This window comes from Scophthalmus maximus, chromosome 8 (assembly GCF_022379125.1).
Source record: "Scophthalmus maximus strain ysfricsl-2021 chromosome 8, ASM2237912v1, whole genome shotgun sequence".
In the NCBI taxonomy this organism is placed as follows: Eukaryota; Metazoa; Chordata; class Actinopteri; order Pleuronectiformes; family Scophthalmidae; genus Scophthalmus; species Scophthalmus maximus.
The window spans coordinates 19,580,001-19,599,869 of NC_061522.1; the positions used below are offsets into that span (position 1 = coordinate 19,580,001).

General features: G+C 46.4%; 1 protein-coding gene across 5 annotated transcripts in view; it reads left to right on the forward strand.

Annotated features, from left to right (window-relative positions):
• LOC118312960 (VPS10 domain-containing receptor SorCS1) overlaps positions 1-19,869 on the forward strand; it is a 146,697-nt gene that overhangs the window by 105,184 nt on the left and 21,644 nt on the right. For all 5 annotated transcript variants that reach the window (XR_004794348.2, XR_004794349.2, XR_004794350.2 and 2 more), the window contains exons 6-16: positions 2,540-2,604; positions 3,994-4,112; positions 4,276-4,365; positions 5,200-5,379; positions 6,838-6,984; positions 8,595-8,697; positions 10,844-10,920; positions 13,096-13,187; positions 13,532-13,639; positions 16,417-16,534; positions 19,245-19,378. Coding sequence is in view for 2 of the 5 variants with exons in the window: in XM_035638066.2 (XP_035493959.2) it covers positions 2,540-2,604; positions 3,994-4,112; positions 4,276-4,365; positions 5,200-5,379; positions 6,838-6,984; positions 8,595-8,697; positions 10,844-10,920; positions 13,096-13,187; positions 13,532-13,639; positions 16,417-16,534; positions 19,245-19,378 (1,233 nt within the window). In the remaining 3 variants the exon portion in view is untranslated. The remainder of the gene's footprint in view (positions 1-2,539; positions 2,605-3,993; positions 4,113-4,275; positions 4,366-5,199; positions 5,380-6,837; positions 6,985-8,594; positions 8,698-10,843; positions 10,921-13,095; positions 13,188-13,531; positions 13,640-16,416; positions 16,535-19,244; positions 19,379-19,869) is intronic.

Sequence of the window (19,869 nt, forward strand, 5' to 3'; positions counted from 1 at the left end):
TATTTTTCTTTTCTTTTTTTCATCTCCTATTTTGTTGGATATGTTTTCACCAACTGCTGTTGTCTTTTTTGTTGTTGTTGAATTTTAAATGCTCGAAAATAAATAAACAGAATATACCTCTGCCCAGGCCCAACAGCCCCCTTGAATCCAATCAAGCCGCACCAAATTGCACACACGTAGATATCAGTCTCTTGAATATGCCCGGTCGTTTTCATCAAGGTTCATGTTTCAATCCCTAAGAAATCTGTAAAAATGTAAAAAAAAAAGAAAAAAGAAAAGAAATACAAATAAATCACCCTATGATGAAGAAAGTGATACAAACAAATCTCAGGGTCCCACCCCTTCGTCCAGATCCGTGCCAAAATGTAATGGGTTCCTTCTTGGCTCACGTCCCACATCCTTCCGCCCAGCAGACGGGGTGAAAACATAACCTCCTTGGCGGAGGCAATTGCACTCGTTGCAAAAAGTTCCAGTGCAAAACGGATAAGCCCTGCAGCACTGCTTCTGCTTATTTTGGGTTCAGTCACTTCTAGATTTTCACTTCTAGACGTCTAGATAATGGAACCATCCCTAACCCCTGACCACATGAAGCTGAAACACACGTGTGCAAAAGCTTGTCCAGTTGCAATCATCGCTGTATCTCAGACACACAGTGGGTTTGTTGCTCAGAAAAAAAATATTCATGATAACAATAACTTCATTGCAATTAAGAAAAACAAATGAGCGGCAGCTCTGACGCTGCCTATGTCCTGGATTGACCGAGTCATTCTCGCTCCGCAGAGCGGAGAGCTGATGAGCCGGAGAGGTTTTTAAGATTTTCATTATTCATGTGTGTGACTTGTCTGATCTTGCTCTGTGGCAGACAGTAATGCTATGTGACTGACAGTGTTCGGCTGTGGTAGGGGGATTCAAAATCGGATGCGGTTGCAATCTGGGTATTGTACTGTAAGTGTAAATAATCTAATCCCCATCAGCCAAACAGTTTAACCCATCCAGCTCCCATGCACTTTTGGAGACAGATTCATTCCCATTCTTGCAGGCTTACCATTAGTCATTACATTCCACATCACCGTGACCTGGTCTTGCATATTTTCCTCAGCTTGGGTGGGTTTCACCGCCAGAGAGATCGTCCAACCCAGCGGTGTCTGCCCCCGACACAGTAACTAACGCGAGACAAAAAAAGCTTTGACCTCGGCAAATTGCGGAGGAACTGTCCGCGTACAGTAACAAGCGGGGCGGCCGGGAGTGAAGGGAGCCCGGAGGGGCTGATGCCGCAGAAGCTGTCAAGAGTTCTATTTTAGGACTCACGCTGGGCTGTAGATGTGGTGGTGGTGGTAGCCCCGATAATGAGGCTTGTGGGAGGGAGCTTTTGTCTGCGGCACATGTGGCCACCAGACATGGAAGATGAAGAGGGCAAAGCCCATCATTCGGTCCACCTGAGCGGTGCTCAGCCACACTGCGCCCGGTCAGGGTGGAATTGGAACGACTAGCTCCCTGCGTTTTCACTGCGTTCAGTTGTAGTCCGTCGGTGAGCGGATACACGACGATGCAAATCTCTCCCGAACACGTGCAGCTGCCTGTTCGTGACCTTTCGCAAGGCATCGGCTCCATCGCAGGTCGAAGTGCTGCTCTTTTTTTCCACCTGTTGCGAGACACTGCTGCCCAAACCGGTGTCACACACACACACACACACACTGCACAGTGACGCTGAGACACTAACTGTAGCCCGCGCAGCGACTTTAAAGGCTGGGTCCGAGTTTAAAACAAACCTTACAGGTCCGCCGACTCAGGGGCTTTTTTTCTCCGTCTGCCTCGCACTGTTCTCGGTTTCCCTGAATGGATTATTCAGGGAAAGAATGGAAATGCGATTTGGGTAAGTAGGGTAAGTCACATTCACAGTTGTGTTTCATCCGGGGAAATCACCAATACTACCTATAAGTATAATGATTGGAGGAGGTGGTGGTCTCTGTCTCTCACTGTGTACTGCTTCTCATTCCCCTCACACAGACCCCTTTTATTTCTCTCCCCATTCATGTGCGCGCTACCTGTCGACACATTCTCCCCCCCTCCATGTGTGTGTTCTGCCTTGGCTTCTCCTCTGATCCCCCAGTCTTTTTAATACATATTTAATGCCGTAATGATTATATGCTATTCCATCTGCGGGCATCCCGACTGCAGGGAGAAAATCAATAGCTTTCCCTCTCCTAATGATGTCAGGAAACATCCTCCTCTGAACATGTAGATCACATGGTAAACCGGAGGTCTTTTTTTGCCCCTTACATTTTATACTCCCACAGACAAAGAAGACAGATACATGGTTATTTCGGCAGCCAATTTCCCCGCCGGTTTCTACCACCACAACTGTCATAGCACTTGACTTGCCCGCGCTGTAGTTACAAATTTGTCCGACTTTGCAGCATGCAATCGCTCAGGTCAGACAGCGTCTACGTCAGGTACTATCTGCCCAGCGGCAAAAAAAAAAAAAAAAAAAAAAAGGACTGGCGGTGATGTTCCTGAAACACATTTGTCTGCCTTTCAGGTCGAAAATGGGTTTGGACAAAGAGCCGGGCCTGATTCACCTGGAAACCAGCATCTCTGAAGGACGTGAGTAATTGAATTCAGAGTTCAGCTCTCCATTTTCTGGCGTCTTTGTACTGTACCCCGAGCATTGTCCCAAAGTACAGAGGGACCGGGAGTCGTGCGGACAGCTCTCCGGAAGGGTAATGCAGAGAGACAACAGAAATGGCCAAGTCTGGGGACACACAATGACAACGGAGAGAAAAAAGCAATGCATATATTAAAATGCTTTTAAAAAGCAAGCGATTTACCTCAGCGGCAAAGAAATGTCACTTATTCTCCTGAATGACAATGAACACTGGGATATTGTGGGTTGATATATATAGAATCTGCTCACTATCTACTTAGTGAATCTGATGTCAGAATCGTACTAAAAATAAATATATATATATATATATATATATATATATATATATATATATTGTTATCCGAATAATTTCTTCAACATATTATCTATATTAATTACATTCATTTTGCTAACGCTTTTGTCCAAATCGACTTACAATCATTGACTTTGACTCATCATTTTTTTAGCCATACCCTGACTGGGAATCAAACTCTGACCTTCTGTATCAAAGTTAGGGGTGTACCACCGCTTTACCAGATTTTTTTTTTTACAATCAATGGTATGAAAATGGATGTATGCATGTATTCACAATCCATTTGATAAACTTTTAAAATTATGTTTTAAAGGGGAACTCCACCTTTTTGACACAAAGGGTCTCTGGTGATGTCATGAGGGGAATAATTTGGCTTGGGTTTTTTCAACAGGTGCATTATGAGAAATGTAGGATTCAGCGTTTTAGGGGCTAAAAGGCTGCCGCTATGATGTCAACCCTCCTCCTTCCGGTCTGTCTCTTGTGAGCCTCTTAACTCGGCGCAACACAATGTTGATGCCGTGCCCCTTCAATACTTATAATAATAAAAAACGCCTCCTTTTTTCGCACTACCCATTTTTTTAAAAGCCTTCAAAGTATCTGTGCCATGTTTCTGTCTGAGCAGCCCCGTTTGACGCCGACACGATATAGAGAAAAGGCCGTCATGCAAACATGCGCACGGCGAAACATCGGTTGTGTCAGGTGTTACAGTCGCATGGCCAGAGACTATCACTAATGATCATGTGCGCCAGTGAGGGAGGCGACACATTGCTCGCAGAGGCTAACACGCGGGGACAGTTCTCTCCCAGCGCTGCGATTGAAGGCAAAGAAAGCAATTGGCCTCTGTGGTCATCTGTCTTCCCCTCCGCCCGGCTCCTCCCTTACCTTATTGACACGAGTAATGCGGGGAGCCAAAGGAGACCGCTCGGCTCTGGGTGAAGGCTGCCTTTCTTCATTGGCTAATACCATTGCCGACGCCACGACTTGACATGTGTGCATGTGCGTGTCTTTCTGTGTGTGTGTGTGTGTGTTGGAGCAGAGGCGCTGTACGTCACCTGCAAGCTGCAGAACTGCACCGACGCCAACAAGGGCAAACCGTTCCCCGGCTACATTGACCCCAATTCTCTGGTGGTGCAAGATGAGTATGTGTTTGTCCAGGTGGGTAATTGGCCAGTTTTCCCCGGTTGAAAAATCATTACAACAGTGTCTGAGACAAAGTGCGAGGAGTTTCGTAGGAGATTCTTCAAGGTCACTGTTAGACGCGTGCTATTAGTGTTTATTCTCCAAAAATGTTTACGCTCCTTGGCTTCATCACCTCAAGGTATCCACCGCGGGAAAGCCGATCTACTACGTGTCTGCTAAAAGAGACGTCTTCACTCCGATGAAGCTGCCCAAGTACACCCTGCCTAAGGTAAATATAACACACCTGCAGCTTAACATCTCTTCAAAATGAACAAGACATGAGTGAGCATTCGATGGTTTTGAAAATAATGAACCGATCTTTGGCCAGAGTCCATATGTCATTATCTGGGGCGTTGTCGGTAGAGCTGCTGCCCGTGGACGTTATCTGCATTCACAGGCACACGTCGGTTTCGCATTCACCTCGGTTCGGTTACGCGGGGTTGCAGCAAAGCGCAGCCGCTGCGTGACACCCCTTTTGTTATTTATGGGCAAATCAAGGCCGAAAAGTCACTCGCAACAACAGTGTCTCCCGGAGTTGTTATTCCGCGCCGCTCCGCGTGCGCAAGGCCTCGCCCGTCACATCCTCCATTGACAATTAAACATGTTTTATTCAATCAGGCCCTTCGGCTCCCGTCCCCGGTTGCTGTGGGCGGCTCACTGCGATGTGCTGTTGGCGCAAGTAAGAGGCAGATGAAGCACCGAACCGAGAAAGCATAACCTCAGCTGCATAATCTTTGCCCAATAAGCCCTGCGCAGTGTTAATGACGGTTAGAATATGTGCATACTGAAGATGTAGCAGTTCCGATTGTCGGATATGATTAAGACCGGCAGGTGTCTAAGAACAGTATATGATATAAAAGTTTCCTATTATTATTACTACGATTTGGCACATAAAGGAATATGACAGCGGATGAAAACTTTCCCAAAATGTTAATCACAGATGAGGGTGCATTCAGGTTAGATGCTTTTTATCGTATTCATTTTAGGACCCCCCCAAGCTGAGAATCACTCATCTGATGTGTCATTGTAATCCCACACCGGTGTGCGCATGCCTCTCTGCCAGGACCTGCACGTGATCAGCACGGACGAGAACCGCGTGGTGGCAGCCGTCCAGGAGTGGAACCAGAACGAAACCTACAACCTGTACGTGTCCGACACCTCTGGGGTCTACTACACCCTGGCTCTGGAGAATGTCGTCAGCAGCATGGGCCCCGAGGGCAACGTCATGGTCGATCTCTACGAGGTATACAAACGGTCCATCTGCGAGCAAATAGGCTGATATTCTATGGGTACTTGGAAGCCAACGCGTGGCGCCGTGCTGGAAGTGAACTTGTGGACACAAGGCCTATTTTTACCTCCAGGTCTGCAGTAGTCATTGTGACCAAATTCACGCCCTTTTTTAAAATTTATTTAAAGCTACAGTGTGTAATATTTAGAAGAGCGTATTCACAGAAATTGAATATATTGTCCATAAGCATGTGTTCATATATGTACAATCACCGGCAACAAAGAACCAATGTTTTTCTGTCAACTTTGAATGAGTTAAATATAGTAACAGAAGGGGGACCCGACCTCTGTTTAACTTGCCATGTTTGCTACGTCGTGTTGTGCTTCATTCCGGTTCCACTGCGACTCGGGAGGTTGGAAAAAGATCACCACCCCACCACCACAAGTTCCGGGGTCCGAGTGGTTTTCCAGTGCTGCGGGAAACCAGAAATGGAATTAGCGGTGCGCCACCATAAAGTTTCCCCTGTCAGATGCTCAGTTGGTTGCGGTTTGCAACCTTACCACCAGATGCCGCCAGAAAGGTCAAAAGATTACACACTGGGGCTTTAAATAACAGCATCAAATAAAAGGCCTGCTTGACGAGTGCCTGGCCCCGCGAGTTATTATGAGCCGTGATCAATATTGTAGAGCCAGGCGGCAGATATGATGAAATGTGCTCCTTTTGTCATTTTGGAAACAAACGCCGGCTGTGTTAGGCCAACAGTCTTCAGACAACATTGTGTGAATATGAAGCACTTTCAAAGTGCTGACATCCACAAAGCCAAGAGGGGATTGTGCCAGGGACATAGATCTTTTTTAGGAGGCTGAGATTATTTCTTTCTTTGACGAATAACTGCAGATATTACTTCACAAAATGCATCTAATCCAAAAAGAGAAGAAAATCAATAAAGAGTGCCTTAAAGGGCTAATGTGGAACCTGTGGTGTGCCCAGGTATGATTTTTAAAGACATGTCGGCAGGAAATGTCAGATGAGGCTCTTTCTCTGAATCAGATAAATGCAGCCGTTGGTGATGCCGCTCGTGTCTGCCTGTGGCCTCGGCGGTGAAATCAAATCCACCGTCTTGATTGGGGTCACCGCCCAAAATGTAGGATATGCTAAATTCCTCCTCTGAGGGAGATTGAAGTATCCGTCAACTGCTGAAGTGGAGTCACTCCGCCTGATGGGAAACGTCGCTACTCAATTCGGCATCCCCAAACCGCTCCCGTGGGCCTCCAGCGAGGAGTCCGATTCATTTAGGACACACATTGATTACTCACAAGTTCCCCCAGACGGTCGATCATTTCGCCGCTCAGTGTTTGTGACCGTGTGCGGTTTTGTTGGGAATACAGATGAAGGTAGCATGCGCGGCTGTGTCGTACACAGGCTACATCTGGAGCTGTGAGCTGCTCTTTTTTCTCTTTTCTAATTTCCCAGGTAGCGGGAATAAAAGGGATGTTCCTCGCCAACAAGAAGATGGATAACCAAGTGAAGACGCACATCACCTACAACAGAGGCAGAGACTGGCGGCTGCTGCAGGCCCCGAGCAAAGACCTAAGGGGCAACAGCATCCACTGTGTGCTAGTGAGTGTCTCCGAGTTCGTACTTTGCTTTTTTTTTTGGGGGGGGGGGGGGTTTCTAAGTGTGCACTTCCATCAAAGAGGGGCCTTGACAGGAGTTGACTGATCCCAGCAGCAATGAGATGCTGAGCTCAAATAAAAAAAGAGCTGCGCCCGTCAAAGCTGAGTGCTCGGAGGCGGCCGGGCTGAAAGGTCAGCCATTTTGATTCAGTCCAATAAGCTGACCTCCCATTTAAGAAACACAGGGAGAAGGAGGTGTCAGGCAGGATAGACAATGCTCCTTTTTTTTTCACTCTGTCTCAGGCTCTCAACATTGGGTGCATCTTGTAGTCAACCTGAAGGGAGGTTTGGAATTTCAATTACAGGACCTAACCGCATGTCCTGTTAAATACAGAAATGTCGTTTGTACACTACAGTTCCTCTCTACTAAAATACATATTGAAAAAAGTACATAAATGTGATGGTTTAATTTTGTTGTCCCTCCCCAGCCAAAAAAACCCAGAATTTAATAAACTTTTAAATTTATTAAGATTAACATCCATTATTTTCTGTTGAAACCCAAAATAATATTTGAGACAGCAATAAGGTTTATGTGTACAAAACATTCATAATTTATAGGTGACTGTCAGTTCAGAGGTGGGTAGTTGTTATTGTTTTTTAATGAAAAGATGGATAGATTTAAAATTAGCTAAACATTGTCATGACTGAAATGTGGTAAAGTTGTGGTAATGAAATCAAGAATAGTTTAGGTCCTAAGATGACAACAGCAACATATTCATCATGAGAGCAGTTTGGTGAAGGTGTGGCCCATCACTTTCCAAGAAAATTAGTCCTGAGTGCCAGATGTTTTTATTTTTATTTTCACACACACATCAAAATGATGAATTCAAAAACCAGTTTCCTTTCTGTCGGAAGTAACACTGAATGTGAAAGAGTAAAACAGGAAAGTGTGGAAAGGAGGTTAAATGTGTTCATTGATTGTACATGTAAAAAAAAAATAAACTGAGAACGATTCTCAAACTGGCCACTTTGTAAGATGTTTATTTGTGTTTTGGTAGTGACAAGTGTTGGCAGAGGAAACATATTCTACGGATGCGTGAAAATATAAGAAGTAACTGTACAGTAAAATCAAACGCACACATTGGAAACAATACAATTTATTTATACACACACAAATAAAACGTTTTTGGGAAAAGATTATCGACCAATAATCAACCCTTTTTGGATAAACCAATTAGCGATTCTGCGGCGTGCCTCGCCTTTCCACCCGTATTACACAGTCATTTGTCAGGAAATGTCAGAGTTTTAATAAACCCTCTAAACAGCCCGTCACAACACGGCCTGCACCACTGGCATTTTGCTGGGTCGTAATGAGAAATTGTGTCGGTAAAAGGTTAACCCAATCAAAATTAATGGTGGGCCCAGCCAATGGGGGAAATGGCGTTTGTGATAAAGCTCATGACTCGGGAGGGGTTATGGATCCAAGTCGACGCCGCGGCCGGTTTATTCAGAAGTGTCTTTTGAAAATTGTATTTTTCCATTTTTTATCGATGCTGCTCAGACTTGGTTTGATGGCTTTGCTAATTGACTTCTGTGATTCTGTCTTCCCTGCAGCCGTACTGTTCGCTACATCTCCATCTCCACGTGTCGGCCAATCCCTACACATCTGGAAACATAGACAGCAGGGAGTCGTCGCCGGGGATCATTGTCGCGTCAGGTGGGTGAGAGGGAAATCTCTTTGGACTCTGTCTTCTTTCTTCTTGCACTTCTGAGGGTTTCCCTTTTTTTTCCCCAAAGCTCCCTTTAAGAGAACCTCTGACCTTTTTTGTTCTGTCTCTCAGTAATTAATGCATTCTTTGTCATCCTCGGCTGATACTGGACGCTTCCCATACGGAGAATGTTAAGCGATTGCATTGAGTTGAGATGATCAAATGGATTCCGAATTGTATGGTTTGTTTGAATTTCATTCGTCGCAGGACAAAAACAAAAAATGGAACAACATGAAATCCATCAGGTCATTTAAAAAGAAGGAAAAATAATGGTTTTATTGGCAGCTGCGTTCCAAAAAGTCGACTTGTGTATCTCCTTTTGTCTGAGTTCCTTTTTTTCCCCGCTCATGGAGGCATTAGATGATGTCATGCTAACTGGAAGAGACAAAGACCATGAAAATCACTTAGGCCGACAGAGAAGAAAAGGAATCTGCCCATTTGAGTTAGCTGGAGATCCTGACACTCAACGTTTCTGTGCAGTGATGATCCCGCCGCAGTTCTTCAAAGCTGCGGCCGTCCGTGCAGCATGCATTTGCAGTTTTCTTTTTAAAGATGCGTTGTCCCTGCTCAGCGTCAGTAGACGACAACCCAAGGGGCATTTGACAGCATGCGCGTGTCCCCCTCACCTTTGAATAGGGGCAATTGACGGGACAGCAGAAAGCCAGGACGCCAAAATTGATGTATTGCTCATGGTTCAGTCCCCGAGAACACACAAGGCAATGCAAAAAGTCTCTCATTGACTCGCTGCAGAGAAGTACAAAGAAATGGAGGGGACATCCATGAGATCATCGACCCCCCTCAGGTGAATTCACACCTCAGTGATATTCACTTGTGCTTGGACCGACACGGTCAACAACACATCGGCGCGCCCCTCCGGCGTCTGCAGGTTGGAATTTTGGACCTTTGCGAATCATCATTGTGAATTAAACAGCGTTCAGGAATGTGAGAGTAGAGCAACTGACTGAGCAACTGATCTGTGTTGGTACTTGTGATTCAAGAAACAAATATATATATATATATATGTTAATCATTATCTTGTGAATCAACACGTCTGAGTGAAATAGTCTGTCTGAAAAGAGTAATATTTTCCTTTCAAAAGTGAATTGACACAATTTCTACCCCTGCTTCAGTTGGCAAATGGACGGTCAATTAATTTTAATTGATTATACCACCGCTGGTTTTTATCTCCACTCTGTCATGTTCATCATTGCAGCAGTGGTTCATGTTGTGGCAGAGAATCGACTCGGCGGGACCGGATTTACTTTCGCTTTCTGTTGCGGAGAGAGACACAGTCATGGAGTCCCAGGCAGCACACAGCAGGTTTAGACTGAGACAACAGTTCAAATGAAACTAACTATTGTTCTAAGAAATTTGGAGGACAATTGTATGCTGGGGTGGCGTGGGACACTAATTGGGAGAGCGTGTGGTTCTATCCGTGGCTCCTCCAGGGCTTGGCCAAGATACTGAACTGCTCTTTCAGTGGTTACGAGTCCATTAACTGTGTTCGAGGGGTTCATCGACAGGAGGATGTGGTTTAAAGGCATCTGAAGGCGCTGTGTTCAAGCCAAACTGTATTAACTGGCTCTTCGTCAAGTAGCTTAACACCAAAACATGATTTCATTGAACTCCACCACTACAACCACAGGAAGTCAAGGGAATCATGATCTCCAGCTTGTGTCAGATTGATCTCGAAATGTTTGGGATTGTAAAACAAATTGTTTCTCGAGGAGGTTTCAAGACTGAAACGCACACGGCACCTTCCGGCCTTTTTCTTTAACCACCTGGCTCCACTCGCAGGCTTAAATGGAAATAAGTGCAACAGTCTGTAGGAGATTCCAGATGGCTTGTCCGCGTATGGTCAGAAGAACTGAAAGATGAATACAGTAATCTGGATTTATGGGTTGATTTAGGAGTGTGGGCAAATGTCGTGTAATTACAGCTGCAGGCTGGAGCCCTCTGCTGTATCGCCACTGTCGGCCTAAAGGCTCTTTGTAAAATGTGCTCTCACACAAACTGTGCCTGATGCAAAAAAAAACCCAAACCCTTCTGAAGTTTAACGTCCCTCTGTTCTGTGAATCTCTGTCGCACCTCCAGGCTCGTTCGGCTCAGAGCTGACCGCCAGCAACGTCAGCGTGTACATCACCTCGGACGCGGGGAACGCATGGCGACAGGTGAGCGGGAACCTTCGGCGATGTCCCACTGTTCACGTTTGAACTGAAATTCAAATTCTCCTCCCTTTGTTGTGGAAATACAGAAGTATAGCCACATGGTACTGCAGCTATTGTGGATATTTTTTTTATCAAAACCACATCTACCTTTAAGCTCGGATAGACCTTTACCTTTATGGACTGACTCTGGAGAAGCGACTTTTCAAGGATACAGACTGTCGACTTCTGTGGTTCCATTCTGACTGGAAAACATCAGACTTTATATCCTAAATATCCATATCCAATTATCCATTAGCTATACCACTTATCCTTAGAGGGACACGGAGGGCGAGAGACGGGGTACAGCAAGGACATAGTGACCAACCACTTGAGATCTGATATATTAAACTTCCCAGCTTTACATGCAAATATAGATGCACATATTTTCTGTTCAAAAAGACCAAATGTGTTGATGTCTGTAACTAGCTGAAGGCAGGGCCTAGTGATGTATCTCTCGACAGTATTTTCAAAATGGACTTTTTCTTTTCTTTTTTATTATACTTTAATTGTATCCTTGAACCTTGTGTACCATATTTAGAGAATCAATTTCCTTGCAGTTTAATATAACCCTTTTTAGCATGTGGTCCTTCAATATGGTCCCGCACGTTTGATTTGATTTGCATCTTTATTTTGAACGATTTCAAAATAAATAAAATGAATAAAAAAAACAACAAAACAAATTTCAAAATAACACACACTAGATCCGTTCGAAAAGGGATAGGAAGAAGCCAAGGCTTGTCAAGGCCTACCCCCCAGTCTTCACCATAGACAAGTGCACAATCTAATAAGATAAACTAAACAGACAATTTTAAATAATTCAAAAAATACTACTTCAAATTACGCCATGCTCTATCAAGCTATTAAGAACAAAAACAAAAAACAAGCACCATTAACATCAGCGAGATCTACATTATTCGTTTTTTATATCGCATTATATTTATACTTTGTTTGATCGTTTCAAAAAACCACCCCACAAATCGAAATGCACATTCTTTTGGATTCTATTGTACTGTACAAACTGCTAAAAGAATGTGGCCACACGTGGCTCAAGATCGACTCTGAGCGATGGGATCTCAGGCCATCTTGGGAGCATTCAAACTTGTGATCAGGACTCTCTAACCTGGCATGGAAATGCATTTTTGGGTGATCAGATTGCAATTGGAGAGTGCTTGACCATATGAAAGTCCATCCATCCATCCATTAGCTGTACCGCCTATCCTTTGATTGTCGCAGAGGAGCTGGAGCCAATACTGAAATGGAATAATTGATGGAGTGGATGCCGTAAAAGTGGATGTCTTATGCAGAAGTATTTATTATAAGAGCTCAATATTGATGAGACTTCCGGTTCGCTACACAGATCAACAGGTTCACAGTGTTTGGCATCCCAAGACAGTCTGCCTATCGCCGGTCTCTGTAGTGTATTTAGCTCCGAGTAATGTCGTCATCTCAACGCGACCATGACTTCAGGTGCTCAATGAGTGTTCGGCTTGTCATAGATAAGACGGCCTTGCTCGGTGTCCGAGAACCAAGAGCTTCACAGGGAAGATAGAGAAAATTCCACGACAAATACCAGCTGCAACTTCAGACAGGTCGACCGTCCATCAAAAGGCCGATTGAGAGACGAACAACAAACCAAACTCATATTTTGAGTCCCCACTTAAGCTGCAAGTCTTTGGATTGTGTTGCAAGCCGGAGTACCTAGGGAAAAAAACTAAAACAGGCAGACGCAAAGAGAACACGCAAACCCTCCCCACATGACAGTGCAGGAGTAAATGCATCCGAGATACATTGAGGACAGGTCGTCATCACTCACCCCTCCCTCATTTTCATACGCCTGCCAGGTTTTTTTTCCCCAGTGTTCATGATCGAATTGCATCTTAAGAATAATCTGCCGCGGCGCAGGAGGGTGACCCTCCCCGTTTTCAATTTGCGGGCCTTGTTTCTAATTAACCGTGACAATAAAAAACAATTATTCACAAGCTGGTGTCGCATAGGTTCGACTGTGATATATACCGCGTGTCTGGACACGACCGCATGCTTGAGCGATGCAGCGTGGGAGTTGTGCGCACGGACGTGCACACGGGTAACAGGCGGCTGCAGGTTCGACTGAGCGTTCTCTCTCTTGTTGGGTCCTTGCAGGTCTTCGACGAGGAGTACGCGGTGCTCTATCTCGACCAGGGAGGCGCCTTGGTCGCAATACGACACACTCCGCTTCCCATCCGACACCTATGGTGAGTCATCGTGACATACAGGCGGCATTTGTCGCAGCGTTGCCTAATTCGCTCAGAGGAAGCTCCAAGACTGGTGGTTCGTCAGACGGAGGCGGGCAGGTATTATTCACGTTAGAAAATCCCACCAGCCCACGGGAAAAGAAAACTCCGCTTTGACATTTGTCATTCTGTTTCACCCCTCTGCGTTTGAAGCCATAATGAGCGCAGCTTCCACTGATCAGCGTTCCAGCGCCGCAGCGGAATGCATATGAGATAAGGTTGTCAGACAACTCTCAGGGTCATCAGCTCGTGCACACAGGCGTGGGGGATGAGCGCCGCGCAAAACGTCGGCTTTGTGTTCCCAGGTTGAGCTTCGACGAAGGACGGCAGTGGAGCAAGTACAGCTTCACCAACACGCCCCTGTTCGTGGACGGGGTGCTGGGGGAACCCGGGGAAGAGACTCTCATCATGACGTGAGTGAAACGAAACGTTTGTGAAGCGTGGAAAGTTCCCAGCAACAGCAGATAAAGCCTCTGTGAGTGTGTGTGTGTGTGTGTGTGTGTGTGTGTGTGTCTTTCTCCCGTCTGCTTTAACCTGAGCCTTTTTGCCGCCTGCGTCTCTGTCTAATCCTTTCTCAATTCGGCATTCCTGACTGCCTGTTTTCCTTTTCATGAATAAGAAAAAAAAAAGGGTTCCTCTCAAGGTGTGCCCGACATCAAAAGCTGGCTGTGTCTAGATTATGATCACAGGAGATCAATGCTCTGGCGTCCCGCGACGACGCTACTGTCCATTTGAAGACGGTGGAGGAAAATGATCAAAACGATTAAAGGAAAAAAGCCTGAGAAAAGAACATGGAACTTTGTTTCAAACAAAGTTTGAACCGCATTATAAAAATATGAAAAAAAAGCGAGAGGAGCAGTGAGCGCGAGTGTCCCCGGAAATCAGATTTTCCCCCTTTTGTTCTTTTTTCACACTTATTTTTAGAAAAGCCCCAAAGCCGGAGTGTGTGCACGAGGCAGCATGTCGCGGCGCCGCTCCCCCGTACTGCAGACGAGATTAAGGGCCGTGGGCTGTGTTACCAAAGGGCCCTCCGAAGCCGTTACATCAATGTTTCATGACACTTGCCACAGATGACAGACTGACAGTCGGCTCTGTAGTCGGCCCTACAGGAGAGTGATAGGGCACAGCTGGAGAGACGGAGCGGGACAGAGAGAATGGGGGGTGGGGGTGATAAAAAAACGCACAGCAGCAGACTCAACCGGAGGAAAAGGAGTCGGAGGGGAGCGGGGCAGGTTTTTGCTGAGACGAAGTTTGGGAGCCGGGGCGGCCTCTCAGCCGGGCAGACACGCCATCAGTTTTCATAAGACCATCATGCACTGTTTTTCTTATCAATTTGTACTCATTTTTACAGTTAGGGCCTGTCGCGGTCGGGCGCCCTCGGGAGCTAATTGACAGATTGATTGTGATAAATACGTTGCGGTGGCGGCGGGTGGGGGTGGTGGGGGCGCAGCGCCGACAAACGCGCCCACTCAATTATGCCCGAGATGGAATATTTATCTGTTTAGCCTGATAACCTTGGATTCTGTCTCGAGATTTTGACCATTGCAAAAAATGATGCATACTCATTCGCATTGGTTCTGAGCTGTCCAAGGGCAAACATTTACATGACACAAAAATAAGAAACAAACTGAACAAGTTATGATTATTTATATTTAGATTCATATATATGTATTTCAGGTTGAATTAAAAAGGCAACATGCCAAATCTTAAAAGAACAAAAGAGACTGCAACCTACAATTTGTGAAGGCGCCAGTACACGGCAGCAAAAATTCCTGATCAGATGGTCAAACGGCTTTGAGAAAAAAGCCCCCCCCTGCACTCCGCAGCTTTCAGACGCACGCAACAATCTTCTATGCCGCAATCCGACTCCTTCTCGGAGCAGTGACTGGCCAGCTGTCTGGCCGCGGCGCAGCAAAGTGAGCAGGTGCTGAGTGTCCTCGCTCAGCATTTCGGTCAATTTCCATTTGTGGAAAAAACCAAACGAGAAACGCTCTGAATCTTTAAATGCTCACGGCACCATCACCACCTCCTCCTCCTCCTCCTCCTCCTCCTCTCAGACGGCCAGCTTTACTTCCCGTCCTCGGGTCCTCACGTGAGGCCATCCGGAGAAGCTATTAAGACCCTCATCTTACTAAGTGGTCGGGCAAAACGTGTCATACGATTAAGTTGTTTTTTTTAAGCATATCCTGAAAACTATCCTATCCTGTCCGTGGCCATTTATCCGTTTTATTCCAATTACGTGCGATAATTTGGCACAAAACTCTCTACTCTTAGTTCTACTAACTTTTTCTGGAACGGCAAACTCTCCCTTACCTCCTGTTGTTGTTTTAAAAGCAAAGTAGAAGAGTAGTTTCGTTAAGCAGCTGGGTAATGCCGTTTTTAGAGGGTTTGCCGTGTGAATTTTGGAATATTTTCAGCGGCAAATTTCGGGATCTTAAGAGTGTTGACAGCACCAGGACAGTAAGAATATGAAATTATTTTTGAATTTGTCGACAACCGCTCATCGGGTTCGACTTTAAACTTGCCGGGGGTATAGCGCTGAGGCCCGGGGTGGTGCGGTGTCAAAAAGGGGAACGATTCTTCGAGAAACCCTCTCTTTTATACTTTTAAACATGAAGAAATGTACGCTGAAAGGACAGTAGTGGCGCCCGGGCAATTTACAGCATGCGCCCGTTATAAGGAAGGCCGAACTCAACTGCGATCGCACTCCCTCACCGCCACCCGTCAACCGTGGGGGCGGAGCGGGCGACTCCAGCGGTGACAAATGCGAGACCGACCCACCACAGAGCCCGCGGGCCGGAAACAACGCGGGCCAACCAATCGGCCCCGCATTACCATGACGGGCACGTGGGGAACAGGCACTGTTGCTAGTGGGATTCCATGTTCACCGTAATGATGGGACGTGTCATCCATTGCGACAGTGTGGCCCACTGCTGCGTTTTTTAGGATCATTTCTGGACAAATACGGAGCTCTGTGGCTCAGAGGCTTGAGGTGTAGCCCACTGTGGCCACCCACACACACACACACACACACACACACACTACACAATCCATGTGGAGTGTCGGTTCGCTGTTGTTTCTGGGGTTTTTTCTTTCTTCCTGACGATAAGAAAAAAGTACCGCACATCACCCTGACCCACTTGTGCGAGCGCCGTCACTAACCTGTAGCGTGCCGTGGCTATTTTTCCAGGATATTCGGTCACGTCAGTCATCGCTCCGAGTGGCAGCTGGTGAAAATCGACTACAGGTCCATCTTCAACAGGCGGTGCACGGAGGCGGACTATCAGACGTGGCACCTGCACAACCAGGTACAGTCCCTGCCAGCACAGAAATAAACCAAACTTTGTTTGTCACACGTCCCTCAACATTTTTTTTTGCTTTTTCCTCCAGTTGGTATAGAAAATCTCCTTTTGAAACCTCAAATGGAAGATAGTGTTTTTCTTGTAGGGGACATGTAAAAACTGTGCAGTTGAAGTAAGTGATGCATTGCAAGTGTTATTGTTGACTCTTGCATAAGTTGCTCTTGAAAAAACACTCGAAATAGTTTACTCTGCATAATCGAGTGAGCCGAGTATCGAGCTCATCTTTAGACATTATGTCAAACCTACAAATAGTGATCAAAAACAAAAGAAACTAAAAATGGCAGTCCGTGGAACGCATATCTCTTGCCAAGGTCTCCTGATGAAACAACATTTAGATCTGCTAGATCCAGATTTATTTTTTTTCGATCCACTCCAAATTGCATATGCTCACAGATATAAGTCCCCTAAATATGCCGCATTGCTTTGTCGTGAAGCTTCGTGCAATGCTCCCTGGGAAATCAGTGGAAAAAATGAAAATAAACTGCCTCGCAATGTTAAAGAAAGTGAAAAAATATATTCCTTCATCAGCCCCTTTCGTCCAGATTTGCACCAACATTTAAAGGGTTCTTTCATGGCTCATGTCTTCCATCAAGGATTTTTTTTTTTGGCAGCCAACCACTATTATTTGTGTAATAGCGCTGACAAACAAACAAATAACCAACAAACGGAGCCGAGGGGGGGAGGCGAAAAGAGAGCGCTGTCGAACCGGGACTGGCATGGAGCTAATTTGAGTCACTGAGCAGCGGGGAATAAAAACGCGAGGGGAGCCGACTTCTTTATGTCGCAGCAGACCCCCAACGAGCTCAGTGGTCATTCTCTGTGGCTGTTTCAGTGACAGTCTGCAGGTTCTTAAATCTGCGGTGCGTGTGAAGGGAGGCCGTCCATCTCTTTCCCTCCACCTTTTATTTGCCACAGCAGATCCACAGGCACGCTTGCTGGCCACAGAACGCCACACAAATAGGACACTTTACAGAACGGTTCAGCCAACCACTAGTAAACTCGATAAAACTAAATATAAGTGACTTTTGAAAAGTGTTCACTGATCAGCCAACACATTAGCACGGGGGACTGATCCGTGTAGATAAGCATCCCTTCAAATAGAAGCTTTGGTTTGGGGGCCTGACCCAAAGGGTCCCATGGCCCCATGCTCTCGGACAGGTGTGGATCTGGATCATTTGTACTGTAGATATTCAGTACTTCACACATAGTGAGCAATTGATTCATATCGCTTATAGCTGTCATTTTGCCTGGAGACTGACATATGTATTGCACCTCTGTCATTTTTGCAAACTGTATATAATTGTACACTTTGCAGTAGATGGTGAGGGATAAATACTTTAACATTCAAATCAAATGGCCTGAAAGCTATTACAGTGCCAAGGCAGCACGTGCGTAGATAGACATTTCAGATCCGCACCCTGTTTAATGTCAGTTTCATTTTTAATGGGTAAAATAAAATAATCAAATGCCCGTGGAGCTCGTCTTTTCCGCAGCGCCGCCTCTTTAAAAACGTTTGGGTGATGCAAAGGAGGGGTTCGCAAGGGCCCCCCCCCCCCCCACACCTTGATTAACCGCCGGGCTTCATCTTCTGGGGGGGCCCGACCCGTCTCCCTGCTTTCGGCCCCGGCTGTGCCGTGAGTGCACTGCAGCAGGACGCCCTCCTCAGCCGCGAGAGCACTTGTTCTGTCGTGGATTCCCGCTGGCGCTCCGAGTGAACCCCGCCCGGGCCCCCCGCCACGCCCCCTGCACACATCAAAACCTGCCTGAAAGAAAACAACCTCAGCCTGGCCAGGCCTGAAGCCGAGCCAGAGATTTAATGTGCGCCTTCGTTCAAGGGGCCCGCTCCTGTCATCGTTGTAGACGGCCATATGCTCGGCGCAGGATAATGATCAGAACATATAGCGCGGAGGACGACAAGAGTCGGGGCCAATTACGGGCCTAACCTGCCCAAATGTCGAGGTCTCGGTCTGCCGTGGGAAGAACCCGAACACCGCCTTAAAAACAGAGGACGGTGTTTGGGTTTTAAGGCCACTGGGGAATTTCTGCTGGAGCTGGAAGTCTTGGTTTTTAAGCATCTCACTACTGACACCTAATGCACAAAGACAGAAAAGTTCCTGTAATAAAGGCAGAGCCGCAGTGGCAGGCTGAGGGGATGCAGTGGAACAGGATGGTGTTATCTTCCTCATCTCTTATCTTTTGTTGTACTCCGACTGATTTCATATTCACTTCCTATGCATAGATACGTGGCTAAAAATGGACGGGGTGCTGGCGGGCTCTTGCGACAGAAGCTCCTTCTTCATCATTCATCTCAATATTGAAAGAAAAAACACACAAAAAAAAACCCAGTCCCCTAAAAAAAGAACTCAACAGCACATTCTCCAGTGTGACACTTGCGAGGAACAGTCGTCGAGTTTAGCACGCCGCGCGCTACGAGGGCCGTAAATACTCTCTCCGAGCGGGGACTGCACAACGAGCTGAGGCAAAGCAAGGCAGCGGTGCTTTTCGCACACGGTGGGATGCACACATGGTTCGTTGCGTCGTGTAAATTATTTATGGCGGCAAGTGTCAGAAAAGCAGCTCGGGGGTTTTTTCTTCTTCTTTTGTAACGCCGTCCGACTTTCCCTGCGGCCCTCTGTTTCAAAACCGGGGCCCACAGGGTGAGCCGTGCCTCATGGGGGTGAAGAGGATCTACCGGAGACTGAAGGCCACGTCCAGGTGCGTCATGGGGAAGACGTACTCCGTGTCGATGACGTCGGGCCCCTGTGAATGCGCCGAGGCCGACTTTGAGTGGTGAGTGGTACTTTTTCTTCCCTTTAGTCCCGTGTGCCTTTTAAATTTGCATGACTGGTTGTTAAGGGGGAATTACAGCAACATTTTACACTGCCGAAACCTGGATCACTTGCCGCGGCGGGGGGCACTGGCATGGAAGTGGGCAATTACCATCAAATCCAAAGATTCACAACTTGATATTTTCAGAGAGCGGGTTGCTGGCTCGGAGGCCGTTTCCCATGGTGAGGGGGAATGTAAGAACGGTAACAGTCAGTAAAGAGGAGACACGTGACACACAGCTGGTCCTGCAAAGGAGAGGCCGAGGGCCACCCGCGGGACTGGACTGGGTGCCAGAGAATAGAATGTATCTAATGGCCGTCTAAGAAGTGAATTATTTGAAAAATTTAAATCACATGATATAAACAGATTTTATGATCCTACTTATTTATACAGTAAATCGCTATAGGTCGCTTCAAGGAAAAACATAATTGGTAGCCAAAAGTGACAAGACA